This window comes from Paramisgurnus dabryanus, chromosome 15, assembly GCF_030506205.2.
Source record: "Paramisgurnus dabryanus chromosome 15, PD_genome_1.1, whole genome shotgun sequence".
Taxonomy (NCBI): Eukaryota; Metazoa; Chordata; class Actinopteri; order Cypriniformes; family Cobitidae; genus Paramisgurnus; species Paramisgurnus dabryanus.
The window spans coordinates 13192194-13215949 of NC_133351.1; the positions used below are offsets into that span (position 1 = coordinate 13192194).

General features: G+C 37.2%; 1 protein-coding gene across 6 annotated transcripts; it reads left to right on the plus strand.

Annotated features, from left to right (window-relative positions):
• Window positions 1–140: 140 nt before the first annotated feature.
• Window positions 141–23735, plus strand: dcaf6 (ddb1 and cul4 associated factor 6). 6 transcript variants are annotated; one of them, XM_065251885.2, is made up of 21 exons: window positions 141–550; window positions 3999–4060; window positions 5959–6051; window positions 6508–6693; window positions 6804–6917; window positions 9146–9281; window positions 9666–9877; window positions 12023–12116; window positions 13202–13318; window positions 13398–13733; window positions 14331–14501; window positions 15229–15288; window positions 15872–16124; window positions 17348–17454; window positions 17623–17941; window positions 18569–18610; window positions 19238–19376; window positions 19506–19662; window positions 19892–19980; window positions 21223–21328; window positions 22034–23735. In XM_065251885.2, exons 1-21 carry the CDS (start codon window positions 463–465, stop codon window positions 22090–22092), a joined length of 2940 nt encoding a protein of 979 aa, XP_065107957.1. In that variant the 5' UTR covers window positions 141–462; the 3' UTR covers window positions 22093–23735. The 6 variants fall into 6 exon arrangements, with proteins under 6 accessions (XP_065107957.1, XP_065107960.1, XP_065107958.1 ...); XM_065251888.2 differs by having other exon boundaries at window positions 17623–17917; XM_065251886.2 differs by having other exon boundaries at window positions 17626–17941.
• The last annotated feature ends 21 nt before the right edge of the window (window positions 23736–23756 follow it).

Consider the following 23756-nt stretch of genomic DNA (forward strand, 5'->3'; position numbering starts at 1 on the left):
ATTATTACTCTTTGCGTACAACAATCTCAGAACAAACATGAATACGAGGACGTGAATGCTATATTGTGGTTCCTGCGTAACTACTGCGCACACTTGACTCTATCGAGGGCGAACTGCTCATTACCGTCAACACACTGCGCGTCTGTCTGTTCATTGGCTTTGGACTCGAGATGAATTTGACGTACCAGAGCAGAAGCTAAAGCGAAACAAACAACAAGCAAATATTTTTACTACACCTCAAAGCAATCATGCTTAAAGTGTCGGAAGCGGATGGTTGCATGCCATGGACTGATATTTATTTAAAAACTCATTGATTCACCAGCTGTCGTTTAACTTAAAGGACTACCAGGCACTGTGCAGTGAAATTATAATCAAACGCAACGGACGGAAGACAAACGCACGAAAAGCTCCCGCTCGCCTTTTTCCATCCATGTATGTCTCAACATTAGTGGTTTAAACACCATGTCTTGCTCTGGCAACCTCGTTTGGGATGTAAGAAAGCGCACCATCGGATGTACGGATCCGCACTCGTTGAGAACAAATTATTTAGGTAAGAAACTGCGACCAGTATCATTTGTTAAATCAGCTGACTGTGTTTACGAAGTCTTTGTAGGTGACACCAGTAATCTGAGCTAACATAAAGAATAGAGATACTGGTTAAAGATCATCTGACCTGTTACTTAAATGTTGTTCTGTTTTCATAGTCACGCAATGGTTAATTACTCAAACCTGAGTGTGATGTTGATTTATGTGTACTTTTATCCCTTTTTGGATTGTGTTCATTTAAAACTTTGAAGGATTTTAATTAGGTATCAGTAATGATAAAGATAGACCTAAACGTAGAAAATTTATTATATGATATATTTTAGGATAAAAAACGCTTTTTTTTTGTAGTTATATTATAAGTTTTATATATATATATATATATATATATATATATATATATATATATATATATATATATATATATATATATATATATATATATATATATATATATATATATATAACTTTAAACAATATAAAACTATAAAGTTTTGTTTAATGTAGCTAGCAATATTATCCAGAAATAATATTATCAACAATATTATTTCAAGAAGCAAACAATATTATTTCAAGAAGCAATAAATATTATTATATTTTAAAAAAAATTATGCCAAGGCGAGGTGTATCAAATAATAATAAATTGAATAGAAAAATTATGTAAATAATGTATACAATTATTTCCCAATTATTTATTTAAAGGTGCCAAATATTGTGTTTGTGCAACAAGCAGGTCTCTTGTGTTTTTTAAATTGACTACCCCACACTCTTTCAAGGTTCCTATATAGACAAACACTACAAGCTGTTCTTGATGGATGAACTGTATTTTTGTTCGGAAAATGCATGTCAATGTCAAATACAAAATTAGATTATTCATACAGCAGATATGATTTATTTAAAGTCATTTGAACTCAAATCAGGCCTAGCAGCTTTTAATTTTTACCCACACTTCCACTGCATTTGTAGCTCTGATTCCCTTTACATCATTCCACTTAGATATTTTTAGACTAGCCAGTCATGCCAGTCAGTCACCCTCCATACAATATGATTGAGCTTATTTCTTCTCTGTGGTAAAAGAGATAAATTAAATGTATTGTGGTGTTCTGTGTTTCAGTTTAGTCTGAATCTCACAGTCAGATAGTGAAGTGATGACAGCACATGATTTACAGTGAGCCATTTTTAGCTCGGCTCTTCATGTTGTAAAGGCTATAGACCTAACGGTTAGGAACTGAAAGGCAAATAAAAATACCACATTTATGCATTTGATATGAACAATAACTGCAGCATGTTTTCATGGTTTCTGGAACGTAACCCACATCTCTGCAAATGTTAATCTTATTTCAGCCAATATGAGCTTTAGCTTGGTCGGAAATGCTGAGATGTTGAGTGAGTTATTAAGTGAATTTTGGCTTTTATCTCTCATTGCAGTGTGTGGAGGTTCTACTAGTACTGCATAGAGCAATGTCAGCCCAGACTACCGCTCTTCTTTAAACTCGTACCATTGCAAATGGTTGACCTATGTTTGGCACTTGCTATTTGTAGCTCCCTATTACTCAGGCTGAAAACATAGGCAGGGGAAAATTTCTTTAAGCAACCGTAAGAAGATCATTTCTCCTTGCTGTCGGAAATAGAAAATTAAACGTGCATTAATTCAAAATTAGTTCATTCATCATAATGTATAAAATATACATTATATTCACTAAATTTTTATAGTGGACTAAACAAGAAGTGATAGATTTAACATAAAAACTGGTATTGAATTTGTAATGGTGTAGTAATGTATTGCTTTTTGATTATTGAATAAATCTTATGCATTAAAAGGACAACCACACATAGCATCAACAAACATAATCAGGGTGGTTAACATTACTTCACGACAGCATGACAGGATGTTTACTGTGAGTCAGCTAATACAGGGGGTAATGTAATATTGTTATGGCATTTTTCCAAAGCAAAAGACATCCCTGGCCATTAACAATCATTTTACTTATATAATGCAGATTTATAGATACTTCAGCTCAGATTTTCTTTCACTTCAGTGTGTCATTTCTCGATATTACAACAGTGTTTACTGCAACATCATTACTTAATGTGACAGATACTGTAAGTAACATTAAAATAAGTTCCCTAAAAATGTTGGTGGTGGTTTAGAAGAATTCCCCATTCATATGTACATGGTTCCCACGGGTCCTTGAAATCCTTGAAAGTTCGTGAATCTGGGGGGAATTTAAGGCTCTGAGAAGTTTTTGAAAATCTGTATACAAAGATACAGGCCATTGAAAGTGCTTGAATCTATTTTAAGCAAGAACTTTTCTGGAAAAAAAATCCATTTTATTCCCTGTGTAGTGTAGGATAATATCAAACAAATTCTAGACTTTATAAGCACACGTGCTAAACTGTTCGCTTTAAATGCTTGTATCTTCTGGATGCAAATGTTGATTCATACCAAAATGCTTTTTTGCATATTTGTGTTTTACACATGAAAACGTCTCAGGTTATGTATAGAAGGGAACGAGACGCTGAGTCTCCTGCGTCCCTGTAACGCCGTCTTTGACAATATTTCAGATAGCGATATACTTCCTGGCTCCCGCGTCACCCTGTCTTTGTTGTTAAGCCTCACCATTGGTTGAATTTGATATACACATTCAGACGCACTTTCCCCTGGAGGCGTCCCCAAAGTGTCACCGCAGTGACGCAGCGCAAGTTCCCTCAAATGGAATCTTAAAAGATAATGATGTAACCTTGCTCTCACTTGAAATGTGTCCCCACATTTAGTCCTTGAATTTGAGGGTATGGATCTGGAAAGTCCTTGAAAGGTCCTTGAATTTGAAGTTAACTAAGGTGGGGGAGCCCTCTATGTAAAGCGCTCCGAGTGGTGAGGAAAAGTGCTATATAAATTATGAATTAATTAAACGCATAGCTGGGAATATAGACTTAATAGGACAGATGTGTCTGTTTTAATCACAACATTGTGGATCCTTGCTAAAACTAAAGGTCAATAAAAATAAATTTAAATGTAAAAAAATAATGAGCAATAAATTTTTTTTATCAAAAGCTTTTAACCATACTGATATCCTAGATATTTGGTGGCTTAATTACCAGTGCAAGGTCTCTATGTTTTCAAACTTTTTTCAATTATTTTCCATAGTTAGGTATGTGCAGCTTTCAAAATTGTCACATCCATAACAGAGAAATGTTATATTGGTAACATTGTTTCTTCCTCATAAATGTGCACATGAATTAAAATAAATTCACAGAATTCCTACAAAGTATGTTGTCTGACTCTATTATCAAGGGGTTTAGGAAAATATATACAGATGGTTGAGTATGTTGGTAATGTTAAATATATTCTCCGAGAAATTATATTAAAATTTTTGACTGAATGTCACATACATAACTCTGGAATTGCTTAGATGTTACACTAATAAATATTATATTTCTTTCAATTTCCCTAGGAAGAAGAGAGTTTGTGCAAAAACTGAAGCTTGAAGTCGTACTCAGTGTGCACGATGGATGTGTAAGTCACTAAGAAAATCCATTTTGCCGTGTTTTTACCAATTTCTTCTCTAGCTAATTTAGTCTGTATGATAATGTGTCTGTCTGTCTGGGTTGTTTTGTCTCGGTGGAATGGCTGTGCTGTTTTTTTGTGTCGTGTGCGTCTTTTCCTACCCACTTATCACTGGCTCCTGCTCTTTATCTGTCAGTGATTTTTAACTCAAAGGTTGATAGACACCAGGCTGCCACTGGGGACTTTTTATTTTGTGTGCTGCCATTGCTTCTTTACTGCTGGGACATCCAACAAAGCCTTTCTTTATTTACTGACAGGCACTGCGAACAACAAACACCCTGCTTGCTTCATTATAACCTTTACCAGGCACAAAAAAGTATAGTTTTTATTAATTTGACCTAGTTTAAAAGGATGGGTAACCGGGTTTGGGTAGCCCCCCCTTGCTATGTATTTTATTAGTTGAAAATCCAGCTCCATGTTGGCTGTATGCTAAACATCAAATGTGTTTTGATTTACTGTTGTGACAGTACAAAAATAGTGTCACACACTATTATTTTTATAAAAAACATTGTATCTGTGCTTTAAAATCGATAGGACAATTTATCCTGTTCATCATCTAAATGTGTTGTTTTATCATCAAATGGTTTTCGTTTTTCATTGACGTCAGCTGATAAAACCAAGACAAAGAAAACCTGCTGTGCATTTTTTGCTGCAAGGAGAGATGTGTGTCTTTTATCACCTCACCTGGGGTAACGTTTCGGGTTCCGGTGTGACATAATACATAGTTGACTTGTTAGGATCCGACTCCCTGTATTATTCACCGGTGACATGGTTTAAGCTGCATTCAGTACTTGTTAGTTTGGCCCGCGATGCATTATACTGCATCTAACACCGTGTAATTCCATTGCTCTACTAAAAAGCAGAGCTTAATAGAATAAAACAGAAGCGGAGGATGAAGGATAAGTGATAAATAGTAAAGCAGGGGTCAAAGGAATTTGACCCTGTGTGATGAGGCTTGTGCTGCTGTTGAAAGAGGACGAAATGAGTGTATCAGCGCTGGGTTAATGAAATATTGATTGATCGCTCTTAAAGGCGAAGGCGCATGTGCTACCCGACCTCAAGCACACATACACCATTTCACCTTTAAAATACATTTCACGTTTTATAAAAACTGTGTTTTTGATTATAAATAATACCTTAAAATGAATTAAATAACTGGATTCTGTTTTGTAACCTGGTGCAGATGATGATGTAATGGTTGACAAACATTTTAAAGGGGACATATCAAGAAAATCTGACTTTTTCCATATTTAAGTGTTATAATTGGGTCCCCAGTGCTTCTATCAACCTAGAAAATGTGAAAAGATCAACCCAGTAACTTAGTTTTGGTAAACCATTCTCTGCAAGCATGTGAAAAAACAGCTCATTGAAATTTGGCTCTTGTTGTGATGTCAAGATAATACCGCCCCTTAATCTGCGCTATCCAACCACGGCACTGCCATTTAGTGCAGAGATCTATTATAAAGGACACACCGAAAAACCGGCGAATTTTTCCTCACACCTACAAAGTGGCAATTTTAACGTGTTATAATAAATTATCTATATGGCATTTTGAGCTAGACCTTTACATACATACTCTGAGGACACCAAAGATATTTTTTGCATCTTAAAAAAAAGTCTTGTGAAATGTCCCCTTTAACTCGATTCAATTTTTTCAAGGTAGCTTTACATGGAAAACACAGAAAACAGGAAAATTATTGAATATCCAGAATAGAAAACAAGCAAATATTGCATTTTAATAGTATTTAAAAAAGATTGTAAACTACTATACGGTTTATTTCATTTACAGAGACTATAGCATTTTTAATCTATTAATATATGGTATTGGTTGATTTTTTTTTTTACAGGTTAACACCATATCCTGGAATGACACAGGGGAGTACATCTTATCAGGTTCTGATGATACTAACTTGGTTATCACAAATCCTTACAGCAGAAAGGTGGGTTAAATACAAAAAACTACACAAAGGTTAAAGTAAAACTGCACTGCACACCTACACCTGGTTTTGTACTGTATTGCATGCTAATGTAGGCTTTTTTTTTGTAAAAAATGAGGTTATTTTGAATCATTGGAATAGGACGAGTGCTCTGAAATACTTACAGAGGACAGAATAAGTGATGGTTGCAAATGCATCATTCCCATTATGAAAAACCATCGCATTTAGGCTTTTATTCAGGATTTTTATTAAAGCACAGCACTGAATGCATTATGATGTAATGAAACTTGACTCCGCTGGATTGCTCCTGTTATAGTAACAGTAAAAAATGTCTATTTACATTTTTTTTAGATTACATAAGGTTGTCATCAAACTTAAAAACTTATGACGCTGATCAAAAATTATTAATCAGTAGGCATTTTGGTCTATTTCATATAAAATTTATTTATTTTCCTTTAGGTCAAGGCGACTATCCGCTCAGGACACCGGGCCAACATCTTCAGTGCGAAATTCATGCCCCAGACCAACGATAACCAGATAATTTCCTGCTCAGGAGACGGCATCATTTACTACACACACACAGAAAAAAGCCAGGAAATCAACAGACAGTGCCAGTTCACCTGCCACTATGGCACTGCTTATGAGGTAGTGGTGGACAAGTGGCTGCACTTCACAGCGTTTGTTTTGAAGCTGAAGGTTGATGAGGCGGAGTTCAACATCTGACATATTTTCCTTTTTGTTTGTATTATCTATAGATAATGACTGTGCCAAATGATCCCTATACCTTCTTGTCCTGTGGAGAAGATGGTACAGTGAGGTGGTTTGACCTACGCATGAAGACCAGCTGCACGAAGGAGGACTGTAAAGATGTACGTGTGTAAAAAAGAGAGTTTGTTTGCAGGTTTGGCTGTATTTCTGATTCTTTCTCCTTTTAAGTAAGATCACGTGTAAGTTTACAAGCAAAATAAATCTTGGGTTCTCCATAACAATTCCTTTTGACCTTGAAAACGTGTTGTTTTTGTACATGTATTAACTTAATATTACAGGTCTCTTGAGTGTTCACAGACCGTCTTGGCAGGGTTGCCAGGCATGCGGAACAAAACCAGCCCAATGGGCAATTAAATTTAGCCCAGTGACCATAGCACAAATACCAACACTTATTTTTATAAATAAAATAACTTTAATATTGACAGCCAATAAACAAAATCCTACAACATTTACCCCACAGTAAAAGCAAACCGTGATCACCGCATACTTGGTAACACTGGTTAACGTACCGCACTGATGCCAGAACTGCACCACAGAAACATTCCTGACAATGAGAAAGCAGCATCCACCCTCGATTTCTTAACTCAGCATAATGTGTGTGCTGATGAAGATATTTGCCCAAGGGCATGATTACTTTTTGGGTTTTTTTAAGTTTGGAAAAGAAAATACACAGCTTCCAAGTGCTTTCTGTATCTCGCTGATGTTTGTCTTTTATTTAATCTAATACAGTGTTTCTCAAACTTTTTCAGCCCAAGGACCACTTTATCTTCCAATTTTTTTCTGAGGACCACCTAACAGAATCCCACTCTAACATGCCCCCAAAAAACAACAAAATAGGAAGGATAAGCTAAATTTAAGTTTAATATGCAACTGTTTCAAGTCAAAAACAAATTTTTTAAACACAAATGCAATGCTATGTTCAGAAATTATTAGATGAATTTTAGTTCATTTGAAAAAGTAAATGTGAAATGAGTTACAGCTTAATATGAACAACAAACTGCACATATGAAAAAAACATAGTATAAAAGCCTAGGTCCCACTTAATGTCATTCCAAAGAGCCATTAGTTTAAAACTGAGGTGGTGGGTATATGAAGTCTATGGTTGTAATGGTAAGAATAAAATGCTGAAAAAAAATGTTCCCCTTCATGTCCAAAATCACTGAAATTACAGGGATTTTACACATGAAACAAAAACTAGTACATTACAAAACTAATAGATCTGTGGATTTTAGCTGCTTCAGTTGACGCTTGATCTTTTCTTTTGACTCCTCTGTGGTTTAGCCACCGATCCATTTTTACGTTATTAAAACAGAATGGCAAGAACTGATATCACAGTTTTGCAAGTGCATTAAAAACCTACTTAAATAAGTGACGATTGTATAAACAATTGCCTAGTTTAGGTTATCTTTTGGCGGACCAATGGGGGGGTTTGGCAGACCACTAGTGGTCCGCGGACCACACTTTGAGAATTACTGATCTATTAGGATGTCTTTAGAGGCTACAGTAGATGAGGCATTATGCATATGACTTCTACGCACACTTGTGCTGTACTAAAGCAATAGTTGAAAATATGAAATATAAAAAAATGTGATTGTTTCTTTATGTAGTTGCACAAACAATACTTTTATAATAAAATGCATGATTTTTTACAGTATATGAAAGCATACCGAAGCTCCAAAAAGTCCAAAAGGTTAATGAGCCTTCTGAAATAAGTTAAACGATTAATGTTTTGAACTAGTTTAGAGAGGTTAGTTTTAAAGAAAACACCAATATTGAAAAATATTTAGTATGTTTTACCTCAACTTGAGATGAATTAATACATACCTATCTTTTCCCAGTGCGTGCACTTTTAATCTTTGTACAGCACCTTGTGATTGTGTTAGCATTTAGCCTAGCCCCATTCATTCCCATGGCTCCAAACAGGGATGAATTTAAAAACCACCAAACACTTCCATGTTTTCCCTATTTTAAAGACATGAGTAGTTACATGAGTAAGTATGGTGGCACAAAATAAAACTTTTGTTTGGAGCCATAGGAATGAATGAGGCTAGGCTAAATGCTAACACATTTATGTTAAGGGTGTCAAAATTATACATTTTCCTTTTTGGGTGAACTTTTCTTTAAGACACGATGCGTCTAGTATCAAGTCAAATCATTATTTAAAAATTTAGAAAAAACTTTAATTCTTGTTTCTTTTATTTATCTTGAATTTAAATCACTACCATTAGAACAAAGATTTCCTTATAACCTGTGCTGTGATTCTTAAAATGATATCTTTCACAAATTCATCTCTCTCTCTCTCTCTCTCTTTCTCTCTCTCTCAAATCAGGACATTTTGATTAATTGCCGGAGAGCCGCTACCTCAATATCCATTTGCCCCTTGGTCCCCTACTATCTTGCTGTAGGCTGTTCAGACAGCTCTGTAAGGATCTACGACAGACGAATGCTTGGAACAAGAGCTACGGGTGAGAAATTAACCATGGTTTTTTCTATGTCAGAAACATGTAGGAGCAAATACATGTTCCCATGTTCCAAAATGAGCCCTTACCTAGGGCAAAATGGGATTAAAATTGTCAGTAAATAAATTCCACTTGGTTGACAGCTTTTTAAAGGAACTGGCACACAGGTTTAAGTCACTAAAAAGACAATCAAGTAGAAATACTTGATTATAGATCTGAATGTTTAGTGGCAGGTGAAGTTTCCCAAAGAGAAACACTATCTTGTAGATAAGTTACACAATGACCTATACTTTTTGTCACCAAAATAAACCCTATCACCCTGTTGTCTGAAAAGAAATATCTAAGACAGACTTGACTGAGTCGTACAAATGAACCTTTTTGTTTTACTAGGTAACTACATGGGCAGGGGGACGACAGGCATGTGTGTGCGTTTCGTCCCTGCTCACCTGTCCACCAAATCCTGCCGCGTCACCTCTCTGTGTTACAGTGAAGATGGACAGGAAGTTCTGGTCAGTTACTCTTCTGACTACATCTACCTGTTTGATCCCAAAGATGACCAGGCCAGGGAGCTCAAGGGGCCTTCTGAGGAGCGGAGGGAGGAGGTAAGCAGGTGTCCAAGGATGTTATTTGGCTTGTGTGAAATCTGTTTTTCGCACCCTAAAGATTGTTGGTTGGTGCACGGATTTCTCATTTTTGAGGTGAGATTAAATGTTTGGAAATGCAGACTTATTGATTTTGGTTTTAGAATAATGATTTTTTTGAGTCCATTTTCTGATGGACACTAGAGTCTAAAATGGCTAAATGATAAACTGCTTTTGTGTGGATCTAATCCAGCGTCTTCTCAATCTAAACCATAGATCAATAGACTCCTGCTGTGTTGTGTTGAAATTGTAGGGGGAGAAAAGTGCTGGGTCACCGCTCCGGTCCCTTCAGCTGTCGCACAGTGTGATTAGCTGTGTCTGGATCTCCGGCAATCACATTCCTTTCCAAATAGAGCCTCATACGCACATAGAGCTCCGCTGCCGAGACAGAAATAGGCACGGCACAATAACTGCCAATGAGACTGAAGGGTCCCCTGTTGATATGTAAAATGTATTTTGCATTTCAATGTAAATGTAACATTCTCTTCTGATTGGTCACCTGTGTTACTGTAGATGCCTAAACTGAATCCATGCCATCCGAGTACCACTGTGTTATATTACAATGTGTCTTCTCCAACATCGTAATCAGTAAAGAATAGCTTGGTTTATCCCTCCACCTAACATAGAGATAAGCAGCAGTAGTTGTTATATTTTTAGATTGATATTTTTGAGTATGATGTCTTTAATATCCTTTGTGTGGTATATTGTGGTTACATTGGAGTTTATGCTCGTCTTGTTAATCCTTACCGCACCCAGAATAGATTGTCCTGATTGAACCGGAGCTGGTAAAAATGTGAGAATGGGGTGTGTGGAAGGGTGACCTCAATTGGGCATCCCATCAACTCACTTTATATCGGGGGTCATTAAGATTTTAAAGCCCACTGGATAGAGAGACAGAGGGAAGCCCTGTTACATATCACAGATAAATTATTGCATATTAATAGTTATATAAGCCTATAGTTATATTCTTATAATTGTGTGTATAGTACCATATTGATGTATTTATATACTTTGTCATACTTATGTTGCATGACTCGTTAACGCTTCTCATTTACTTTTAATGGGTGACATCATGCATTGCCGAACTGAATTGTGGATCCGTCAACGTTGCATCACTGGCATTGCACATGGCAGAAGTTGAACATTTCTCAACTTTTCAAGCGCCAACGCTTGCATCAGCCAATCAGATCACCTTATGCAAATAACTTATTGCAGAGCCAGCTGGAGCATGTGTTGCAGCCACTGTGATTGGCTGTTGGCCATGCTTCAGAAAAGCCTTCCGTCAAGCGTTAACACTTTCCCCCTGTGTGAATGTACCGTAATGGTTGTTAGTCAACTCTTTAACTGGCGCTGCCTTTTTTGAGTGTGGGGGGGTTTAAAGGTGATGTACACCTTTAAATTAATATAACTTTAATAAAAAAAAATTGGTCTAGAAGCCTAATTTCGGTCTTTTTTTTTTAAGAAGACACTTTTAAGTTTTTTACGGAAGTGTCTGGAGATGAAAGTATGTTTTTTATAGCAGTTTACATTTATTTGTAATAAATAAAAAATGCAATATAGTATTATATTTAAAACATTAAATTATCAAACAACTGAAGTTTGTGTTGGTTTGCTGCATACTCTTGCCACAAATGAATACATTACAGACTAGTTACTGCATTATTATTACTGCTAAATGGTTTTAAAATATAAAAACTACATTCTTAGACCTTGCTAATCTATAGTTTGTCATGATAGATTAACATTTACATGAAAAAAATTGAAGTAAACTTAGGTGTTCCGCTCAACGGGTTAAAATCCAGAGTAGGGATTTACTGATACAAAATGAATTTGCCGATACCGATATTCAAGTATTTACAATGACATCTACCGATAGTTTTATTTTTTAGTTCTTGGTTCAAAGTATTATGTAGTAAAATCCTAAAAGTGTGTACAAACTGCAGTTTTGTTGTCATTGTCACCAAATTCAAAACAAAACAATTTAATCTGCCAATACCAATTATAGGCCGATATATCAGTGCATACCTAATCAGGAGTAGATTCCAGGTGTTGTTTTTTGGGGGTCTGGGATAGTGATTGACAGCCTGTTGATGTGTTTTCCCACAGCTAAGGCAGCCCCCTGTGAAACGCTTGCGTCTGAGGGGAGACTGGTCAGACACAGGACCTCGAGCTCGGCCTGAGAGCGAGAGGGAACGTGACGGTAAGATGAACGTTCGCCACACGTTAGATGAGTACTCAGATGTCCCGTCTCAAACATTGAACACACAGCAGCATAAATAGGTGGAACATACACAAGGACTCTTACAACATCAATAGTTTTGCAGATTATTGTGCTTGTCAGAAATCCCAGATCATTGGATTTGATTTATTTATGCTGTTTTGAATATTTCAACCAGCCCCTTCTTATCTTTTTTGAATGTTGTTTTGATGAGTGTAAGACTAAGACTTTAATGTTTCACTGCCAGAGAAATCATGTTTCAATCCTTGTCAGGAAGGGAAGTAACTGGTCGGCTATTTTTGAATTACCACGACTCTGTTGTGATACGTATACACCCACTTTAACACCAACTATTTGCTTTATAAACAGCACTGTTGTCTCCACTGACATTCCCCATTTTTGATAATCAGTCCCTTGGCATTAGTCTCCAGTATCTTAAAGGAAAACACCACTGTTTTTCTATATTTTACTATGTTCTTACCTCAATTTAGATTAATTAATACATGCCTATCTTTTTTCAATGCGTGCACTTAATCTTTGTACAGCGCTTCTTGAATGTGTTGGCATTAAGCCCAGCCCTATTCATTCCTTTGGCTCCAAACAAAAGTTTTATTTTGTGCCACCATACTTACTCGTGTAACTACTCATGTAACAGTCTTTAAATAGAGAAAACATGGAAGTGTTTGGTGGCTTCTGAAATTCATCCTTGTTTGGAGCCATATGAATGAATGAGGCTAGGCTAAACGCTAACACATTCACAAGGCGCTGTAGAAAGATTAAAAGTGAAAGCATTGAAAAAAGATTGGTATTCATTTATACGTCTAAGTTGAGGTAAGAAAATAGGAAAATATTGAAAAACGGCTGTGTTTTCCTTTAAGTTTTTAATCTCTCACAGTACTTGACTATGAGCCTTAACAAGCTTAAGTCCATCCAAAGGGACCTTGTTAACATTTCATGGGTTTGCTGTTAGTTTATCCAAGTGTTTTGCAGCAACTTGAGTGCTTTTAATTCCTGTGGGGTGAAAGGATTTCAGGTTTAAATCTGGTGTAATATTGTTGTTTTTGCAGGAGAACAGAGTCCGAACGTGTCGCTCATGCAGAGAATGTCAGACATGCTGTCGCGCTGGTTCGAGGAGGCCAGCGAGGCCCAAACCAGCAGAACGCGCCCCCAAACCAGACCCAGAGGTAATTTTGGGATTATATTTGTTTAGTTTATACATTTTCACAGCAGTTTTAAGCTTAATGTCTGATGATTTGTCTACAGTTCCAGCACCCCGACCAGAAGGGGCATCTGCGACGCCAGAGACGCGCACTCAGGCTCAGGAACCCTCTGGGGCGTCGTCTGAGGGAGCCACGGAGGTGACGACAGCCACTCCTGCTGCTCCCGTATCCATCTCGTCGTCCTCTTCTTCAGGCTCCTCGTCCACTTTGACTGCTCCACCGCCCTCCAGTTCCTCCTCCATGGAGAGTGCAACATCCTCCTCTATTCTTTCCTCCCCAGACACAGAGCAAAGGAGTCAAGACGAGGTTACGCCCACTCCTTCGGCCACACCCACTCCTTCAGCCACACCCACACCCTCTAGAGAGGCAGCTTTATCTGGTAAGGACGGCACGTGTTATGTACGATTGTTTTTTTGGCAATAAGAAGATGATCACATATAAATGCACATCTTTTTGCCTTATTTATATCCTTTCTAAAAGTTCCCGGTTTCCCGGATAGTCATCCTAGTCCCAGACTAAAATGCATGTTTGAGGTCATTTCAAAACACCTCGCACTGACATGTTTTAACATATCATTGCCGTTGTTTCATCTCAAGATGCACACCAGTATAGTTTTGTAAGGTTTGTTTGTAAAAACTACTTAATGTCCTAAAATAACTTAGGCCTAGTGCTGGATTAGTCTAAACCCTGTTGGGGAAACCGCCCCATATTTGGCAGCATTTAAGAGTGGAGTTTGGTGTCAACTCGCGTTCTTGGCTAAATAATGTGTGTGTATGTGTGACATTATTGCAGTGTGGTTACAACACAATGGTTTTATTTTGTGAAGGGTGATGAAACCCAACAGTCGTGGCTTCAGTCTTTAATTTGCGCTCTTACCCATCATGCCTCCTTATCTATAATTTCCCTCATTCAATTTCCTCCTTACATGCTGCTCTCTTTCTCTCCCTCTCTCTCGCTCTTTAACCGACCCTGTCAGAATATGGTCCTCACAGGTTGCCGGTAAGTTTAGTGTGTAGACGTTTGCAGAGACTGCTTCACTTATCCGACCCCCCTGGACAGGGCCGGCGCTCGGTACCCACTCTATCCGTGTCATCCGGCCTAGAGAGCTCAGCCCAACAGGCTGCTGCTGCCGACACTGCACCCCCAGGTTACCATCTTTACCAGGCTGCTCTCCTTTAACCTCCTGATCCCTCTTTTGACTGTTTTGGTGTGATGCTAAACCTCTTGCTGTGGCGTGTGATATTCCTGCCCTCTGCCACCTTGACACTCTAACCACTTATGCTCACTGATTAAATTTCCATTCTACTTTTATCAGCCATAGAGATCTGTTTCAAAGCATAGTAGACATGCTTTCGACGTGAAGTCTGTTTTAAAGAGTAGGTCGGAAAATTGTGCTGGCTCGTTGCTTATTTTGGTGCTGAAATCTAAGGGAGTTCCATGAGGCAGGGTTTATGGAAGAAACGGTCCCAGAATGCATTGCAACAAGCTTGTATGATTAGATTTTGGTTTAGTGATATGTTAACACTGAATTGGAGTCAACTGTGAGATATTCAATTAACACATGTGTGATGTAACTGAATTGAGCAGTGTTTCATTGTTTGACAGGCTGCTTTAATAAAGCATCAATGTAACATGTAAACTGTCCATCACCCTCAGCCCAAGTTCTGGAACGCTGTGATGTCCCATTGAATTGATTGTTTATTCTGCGTGAGGGCAAATACTGAATTTTTTGGAGCAACATTTGTGGCTTTTTTAGGTTCTTTTACCCCTGCCTGCGCTGTAGCGTGCATCCTTTGGATTTACATCTGCATGTCAACTTTTGTTCTGGCTTTGCTGTTATAGCAGTTGTTGAGTACGTCTTATTTTTGTTTCAGATTCTCCTTCATCTGTGGTAAACAAACAGCTCGGATCCATGACTCTAGATGAGGATCAGGGTGCGTCTTTTTTCTTCTTATACCATCTTTTATTCCACCTTTTCTTGCACCTCCTTGTGTCTGCACCGGAACAGCTCTTGTCCTAAATCTCCTCAGGAGGGTTCACTTCCTATATACTGGAAAAAGATACTTAAGCTTGCTGTGTTATTATTTTACATCTTCTTCTTTGGCGCTTCAGTTCATATAAAGCTCATCTTTAAAAATGTGGAAAATAAAAACCCTGCTATGCTTTGCATTATTTAATGCTTTTTTAGAACCAAAGGAGCTTATTTGGGAGATATTTTCTTTTCACTCCATGTCAGTTGACCTTTGGTTGACTGGTGCTTGTACATTTTACTTTTCAAGACAAGATGTCCAAAGAAAGCTGCATTGCCTCAATAAATTTCTTGCATTGCACTAAATCCTTTTGCTTTGAGTTACTTGCAACTTGCAATTGTTGCCGTAATCTGATTGCTTAAAGCATGAGGTCTGTGTGTGTTGCCACATCTAGTTTTTATGTGTTCTCGAAAAAATTTCAGTACACAAGCCTCCCATTATTAAGCTGTTTACTAACCCTCACATATTTTTTATTTCTTTTATCTAGGAGGACCAGAGGAGACCGGAAATGTGATCAGTGATCAAAGTGCAGGTCTCAATGAAACTTCCCCAGAGACTACAGAATCTGCCCCGTCCACCTCAGGACCTTCACTTGGCACCAGCCCTGGCACCAGCAGTGGGAGTGGCAACGCTCCTCAAGGGCCTGGTCGAACAGGAACGGCAGAACCGGTCCTCAGTCTGCATTATAGCACGGAGGGCACCACCACCAGCACCATTAAACTGGACTTCACAGATGAGTGGTGAGCACTGAATCAACTTTGACTATCAGGATGCAAATCACTCTCAAATCCTGACATCCACAGTCTAGTACAGGGATTCCCAAAGTGTGATGCGCGCACCCCCAGGGGTACACGAGCTGCCACCAGGGGATGTGCGAGAGGAAAAATTTAATGGCGATCTGTTTCTTTAAGTGGGATTTTTCCATACAATAAATAAATAAAAAAATGAACAGTATTAAACATGAGTCTTTAAAAACAAAACTTTTTAGCAGTTTTTTTTTTTTTTGAAGTGGGGATTGGGGGTGCGCCAACCCGGTTGAGACATAGAAGGGGGTGCGCAGGAAAAAAAGTTTGGGAACCCCTGGTCTAGTAGACACATGTATGATAAAGATTTTTCTATGCATTTTTCTCTTGGCACAAAATCCACTGTATCAGAATATGAACTGATAAAAATACTATCAAAAATGTTTTAAAGTACTTTTTTAATCCATTCAGTTTTATTTAAGATAATGTATTTAAAAACAATAAGAACCTAATTCAAAATAAAGCTTTGGCTTGCTCTTTGATTAAATTAATAGTTCTAGAAAATTTTAACCATAATGCCATCCCAGATGTATATACATGCAATTCAGTTAAACACAAACAAAGATTTTGATTTAAAACACTTAATTGGCTTATACAGTACGAGCCTCAATATGTTCCAAAAAGCACAAAAGCACAAAAATCCAACTTAAAGGCATAGTTCACAGAAAAATGACAATTCTGTCATCATTTACTCACACTTGAGTTGTTTCAAACTTCGTTCTTCTGCTGAATACAAATGTAGATATTTTGTAGAATGTTTGTAATTAATCAGATCTGGGGCACCATTGACTTCTATAGTAGGAAAATATAATACAGTGGAAGTGAATGGTGCCCCAGCTCTGTTTGGTTATTAACATTTTTCAAAATATCTTAATTTGTGTTCAGCAGAACAAAGAAATGGATACAGGTTTGAAACAACTTGAGTAAATGGTGAACTGTTCCTTTAATAACCATTAAAGAAATCTATCTTCAAATCTTATTGGTTCTTATTTCTTGTGACTTGTTGGACACCCAATATATAGTTTGTTGTGATAGATTAACATTTACATGAAAAATATTGAAGTAAACTTGGGTGTCAGTGCCAGTTAATGGGTTAATTTATGTTTACTGCTGAATAAAATTTCATTGACATGACTAACTGTATGGGTGATTGTACGCAGGAGCAACCCAGCATCCAGCACCAAGAGCAGCAGTGCAGGACGTAAGCCTGGGGAGCTTGGTGAAAGCCAGGTCTTGGTGGAGTCCACAGAAGAAAGCTTAGAGCAGGGTGAGACAACAAGCACATGCTCACTGCTTAAGACTTTATGTAACCCCAATGAGAGCCTTAAACTGTTCTAAAAACTAATAAGCTGCCTCCATAGACAACATATTAGGGAATTGCCAAGATTAAGGCTGTTAAAAAGAGGCATTTGACTTTCATTTCTGTTCAAATAAGCAGGGTCAAGTCTGGCGTCAGTGAGTCTGTCCACACCAAAAGGTGGCACAGAAAAGGCCCCTGTAAGTTCTCAGGGCAGCACGCCACTCCAGACGCCAGCAGAAGGTTCGTCTCCTAAAGACACGGCAAGTGCCAGCGCCCCCTCTGCCTCGGAGGAGAACCAGGCTACAGGCTCATCGGAGTGCAGGAGGAGCGATACACCTGGAGCAGGGAATCAGGGTTCGACTCAACCGTCCCGGAATCATCAGGAATCGGATGACAGTGATGATGATCCCATCCTTATCCCTTCAGCCAGGTATAGAGGAGGGCTGGGACAGAGGTATGGACTCTCGTCATGTCACAATGTAAATGTTGTGTTATTAGTTTAATGAATGGTGCATATCATTACAGACGGGACAGATGGGAAGGTCCATAAAAATGTTAAAGGTGCATTAAGTAATTTGTATTTGCTACAATCACAACCACATATATGGATACCATAATGCGAAAGCAAAATTAAAGGTAGATATAAAACCCGGAAGTTTTGCCCTAGGGCAAGCAGCTGCATGTCCGTGTATATTTTGAGGATCGCTCAGAATCTGATCTCTAACAAAAGGCTTTCACAAAAATTTTATTATCTCAGCTGTTTGCTCAAAATGTTGTGTTTTTTTAAAGAAAGCTACACATATTTGAGGGGTATTAAAAAGAGAACTAATAGGATGAAACTTTTTTTTTTTTTGAAAGCAGAGGGTCTGTTTTTTCATTTGATATATTGTATGTTTATATATTTAAAGAAGGCATTACACTTTTGTGAAAATCATGAAAAATGCTGACGCTGGCTGGCAACTTAAAAAAAAAATGCTGGCGGCGAAAGAGTTAATGAGGGACAAATTACTGAGTGCACCTATAAACAAGGACCTGGCAGAGATTTGGAAAACCTTAAGTAAAATAATACTCTTCCCGTTAGATTTAATTTCAGAGGATCAGCTGTAGGTGAAAGAATGATAAGGTACTGTAATGGTGATAAAATGGTAACTAATATATTCTAACTGTACAATTCATACTATTTATTAACCTTGTTAAAAAAATTTCATTGGTTTATGGTGTGGCTGTGTAAAGTATACACTATTAACTTTATAATGTAGTAGTTATTCCTATTAACTTTTGCACGAGAGTGTACAATGCGTGAGTGATTTATTTAATGAATTAACGAGAAAATTATTTTTATGCATGTTTTTGTAAGTTACCTTTGGTTGTGAATATTAGGAAATGTTTACAAGGCAGATGATAAAATGGCAAACTCAAACACTTGGCAACACCCGTCCAGATCACCTCAGCACCACATACTGTAGCAACACCCTAAATCGTACTTTATTAGACAACTTGACATCACTGACCGCATCCTGGCAACCTCCATGTACCGAAACATCACAGTGCATTGGCAAGCTATTTAGATCACTACACATAATACCGTCTATATAAATAAAGTACTGTTAGACTCTTTTTTTAGACTTTTGAAACCTTGTGCACCCTGAATTAATGTTCTGTTGAACTGCTGTTGGGTTGTTGTTTGTTTAGTATTGTTGTATATAGATAGTTCTGCAGTTTTTCATGAGCAATTTTCCATGGTATATAGACGCTCTGCCGCCGCTCGCATCCAGGAGCTGTTTCGCAGGAGAAAGGAAAGGCGTGAGATGGAAGAAAGTGAGACCCAGAACATCAGCAGACCATCGGTCAAGATGGTGTACAAGGGTCACCGCAATTCTAGAACAATGGTATGCCTGCATTATTTAAAGGTCCAATGTGTAGATATGTAGCGGCATCTACTGGTGAGATTGTGAATTGCAAACATGTGAATGTTTATCTAGCAAACAGAACATTTCTGTTTTTGTTTGTGAATGTAGATTAAAGAATCCTGTTTCTGGGGTAATAACTTTGTGATGAGCGGCTCGGATTGTGGCCACATCTTCGTCTGGGACAGACATACGGGAGAGCATCTGATGCTGTTGGAAGCCGACAACCATGTAGTCAACTGCCTACAGCCACACCCTTATGACCCCAGTAAGCAAAATAAATGCATGTGACAGTAGTCCGAAATCTAACAGCGTTTACCTTTAGTTTTAAAGGCTTTACTGTGAGATCCTTTGGCTTGACGTGCATCTCAACTAGTAAAGCTTGGCACTAGCAATGCAAGAGTCCTAGAAAACACATATACCTACCACAAATAAGAAAAATGTTTATGATGCATATACATTTGATAATGCATTAATGATATTTGTCTGTTTTGCAGTTCTTGCATCATCAGGAATTGACTATGATATCAAGTTGTGGTCACCACTAGAACAGTCGCCATCATTTAACAAAGGACTCGCTGAGGAGGTATTGCAAATCTGACTCTGTGAAGTTTGCAACATCATGACATACATTTACGCTTGTAGTAGTAAACACATTCTGTTATTTGGATTGAGATGTAGTTAAAATCCCCAGTAGAGGGAGCCAGAGCTCTTTGTATAGTCTGTGGTGGTCACCATTTGAAGTGGAGGAGTTGTATTTTTTATAAACGTAGTGGCAAATGAAATTACGGGATTCAAAATATAATTATCCTGGACATAAACAGAATGTTTAAAGATTTTGAAAATTTTAAAACAGAGAAACATTATAAATATTTTTAGGTCACTTACCAGCAAATATATAACAATAACCTTCCAGACATGAAGCACACAAAAAGCTCTGGAAGAAATAACATTAATCGTCAGGTTTTGTGAAGTTCATACCAGCTCGAGTTCATTGTCATTATAGCAAAGGACTGATGCTAAATACTAGAAAATCAATTAAACTTTTTGCTGATAATGTAATTTTTTAACCCTTTAGTTTTTTTAGTGAGGGTGTGTGTGAAAAGGTGATGTACACCTTAAAATTAATATAACTCTGGCATTATTTGGTCTAGAAGCCTAATTTTGGTCTTTTTAAAAAAAGACACTTTAAAGTTTTTTTTACGGAAGTGAAAATATTAAATGTAATTTTTTATAGCAGTTTAAATGTAGTGTTGTAGCTAAAAATAATACCATATAGTAGTGATGGGGACGAGACCACCTATGCTGAGTCCGAGTCAAGACCGAGTCTTTGAAGGAACAAGTCCGAGACGAGTCCAAAAAGCAGAAACCGGTCTTGAGTACTACATCACTACCATATAGTATCATTTTATATATAAAATTATCAAAAAAAAGAGCTGGTTTGATGTGAGATTTGCTGCATACTCTTGTCACAAATTAATAAATTACAGTTACTGCATTATTATCACTACTAAAAGGTTTTAAAATATGGAAACCACATTCTTAGACCTTTTCAACAATATATAGTTTGTTGTGATAGATTAAAATTTAGATGCAAAATATTGACGTAAACTCGGGTGTCCCGCTCACGGGAAATAATTAGAAATGTATTTTTCTTTAGTGTTCTCACACTTTTGGGCCTCGCTGTAATACAAAGACATTTTTAAATGTAGATTTAATGACACGTCTATCCCTTTAAGTGTTCCTTTGCATTATTTATCATTTGAATACTTTTGTAAAGTTGAATAAATCTTGCAAATGTGATTTCTTATTTGTCTCTTTATTGTAGGTGATTGCTCGTAATGAACTAATGCTGGAAGAGACGAGAAACACCATCACAGTCCCGGCTTCTTTCATGCTCCGAATGCTGGCATCGCTAAATCACATCAGAACAGGTGATAGTCTACGTGATATTTTTTCTAATCTCATTTTTTGATCTGAAAAACCTACTGGTAAAAGTCACAATTACTTTTATGCATTTAGGTAAGGGTTTGACCCAAAGCAAGTCTAGAGCCTATGGCTGAATTCATTATCTCCTATAAATGATTATTTACTTTTTTGTTGTTGCAAGATTAGCCTACTATTTGTTTTTGTTTTTGTTTTGTTTAACTAAAATAATATGATAATGCATTTTAAAAAGAAACTCATTTCTTTTATTGTCACAACAGAACAGAGGAACATCAAAAGTTCTGATAAATAAAATGTATAAAAATACAAACTTAAGATATGAAACGTAAAGGCCTTTGAACAAAAACACAAAAACAACAACAACCAAATCAAAGTTACCAGTTTTAAAAGACTTGGTTCATAAATATAACTTTGAATAGGACTGGAGACTAATTCTGTTAAGTTCTGATAAATAACAACAACAGCAAAATATAAATTGCTGATCACTTGACTCAGGCAGTGGCTAGACGCCTAAATCTGGACCCCACAAGCAGCTACTGGTTCAGAGCGCTCTGTCAAAAACACCAACAGTGAGGAATTATTCATTTATCGGCCATTATGAATGCCGATATAGTTTGGAAAATGCCTAATATTGGCCGGCCGATATATCGGTCGGGTTCTAATAAAATGTTGACCTCTCTTCTTCTCTTCAGATCGTGTGGAGGGTGACCGCTCAGAAGGCTCCGGTCAAGACAATGATGACGATCAGTAGCCCTCCCGCTAGAGGCGATTTGTTTTTGCTACAATGCATTAGAGATTTGTACAAGTTGCAAAATAGAATATTTCTTTATTAGTTTTGTTTTTTGGCATTGTTATTTTTTAATGAGACCTTTCTTACCAATTACTCTAAATGAGAGTAAATTGCATCTGGGGTGTCCGTGCAAACAATGAATAATGTAAAAAGTTGGAAGATGAGTGCAGATGGCTGGTGGTTGAGAGTATTTATGTGCAATATTATTTTTGTTAAAAGCAAACGGTTGAGCTTTGAACGGTGTTATTCAGTGTGAAATCGTATCGTAGCCTCAAAGAAGAGCTCGGATGTTTGTTTACCAGAAATTATGCATGTCAGACATGAGTTTGCTCAAAACATTTACTTAGTCAATAACTGTGTTGTGTAAAAAATGGCTCTTTTTTTGGTCATTTGTAAATGTTGCACTTAGGGATCTTCTGCCTAACCCTAATTACAGGTACAACGTGCATTATACATTGTTTCATTGCAACATGTTTTAAAAGGCTAATTAAAATGAGAACAGTTTGGTTGCGATCAATCCGTCAGTATATCTTCAGCTCTGTAGTCAAATGGTTCTGGTGTTATTTGGCAGGATGCATTTTTCGCTCCTAACAGCACAGATGGCCTTTGTTTTGGCAGCTGTTGGCTTGAGCATTCTGCTAAGTGACTTGTGATTGCTGGAAGACGTTCAGATAAAATTCAGATCTTCATTTAATCTAGCGTGCCATTTTACACCAACCTCATTCAACACTGTTAAGGAATGTAAGCCATCTTTTTAAATGTTTGTCCACAGATTAAGTTATTAATAAGTTCAAATCCTATTTAAATATGTAACAGAGGACAGTTTCAACATTAAGGCCTGGTTTCACAGACAAGGCTTAGTTAAAGCCAGGACTAGGTCTCAAGATGTCTTTTTAAACATGCCTTTGAATAGACATTACTGATATATATCTTGAGACAATTTAATGACACTGGCATATTTCAAGATGTTATTTTCAGTAGAGACGGCTCAAACATGTGTTTTAGTCTAGGACTAACCTTAAGCCTTGTCTTTAAAACCGGGAGTATATGCGTTGAGATTTGAACAGTGACTGAAAGCTTGCTGAGATTTACTTGTATACATTTTAATGTCACAGTACAAAAGAAAACATCAACATTATTATAGGTTATAAATAGCAGCCCTTTCAGGCAGTTTTGTAATGTATAGCCTTTGGCAGACACTTACATAGCCTATTCATAGTGGTATAATAATATTTATTGGCATAAACAATATCAGAGGAATGACTATTCAAACATGCCACTTTATGATTCAATATAGATAAAGATTGTTATGCAGTTTATCAAAGTCTTGTGTGATTCAAGTGCAATAGTACCACTGTACAAAAATAACTTGTGTACACCATTGTATTAAATCAACAGATTTTGCCTAGGCTTGTAATCTTTAACTTATACAAATGAATCAGATTTTACACGCAAATGTTATGTATTTTAATGTCCAGCATGTTATGATATAACATGTTATGATGTTCTGTCCAGCATCTCACTCATTATTCCTATGTGTGGCCTTTTCCAATGAAAAATTGTTTTGAAAAGATGGGTTCACAATAAAATGAAAAATTGTTAAATATGCACCCTTATGTAATTCC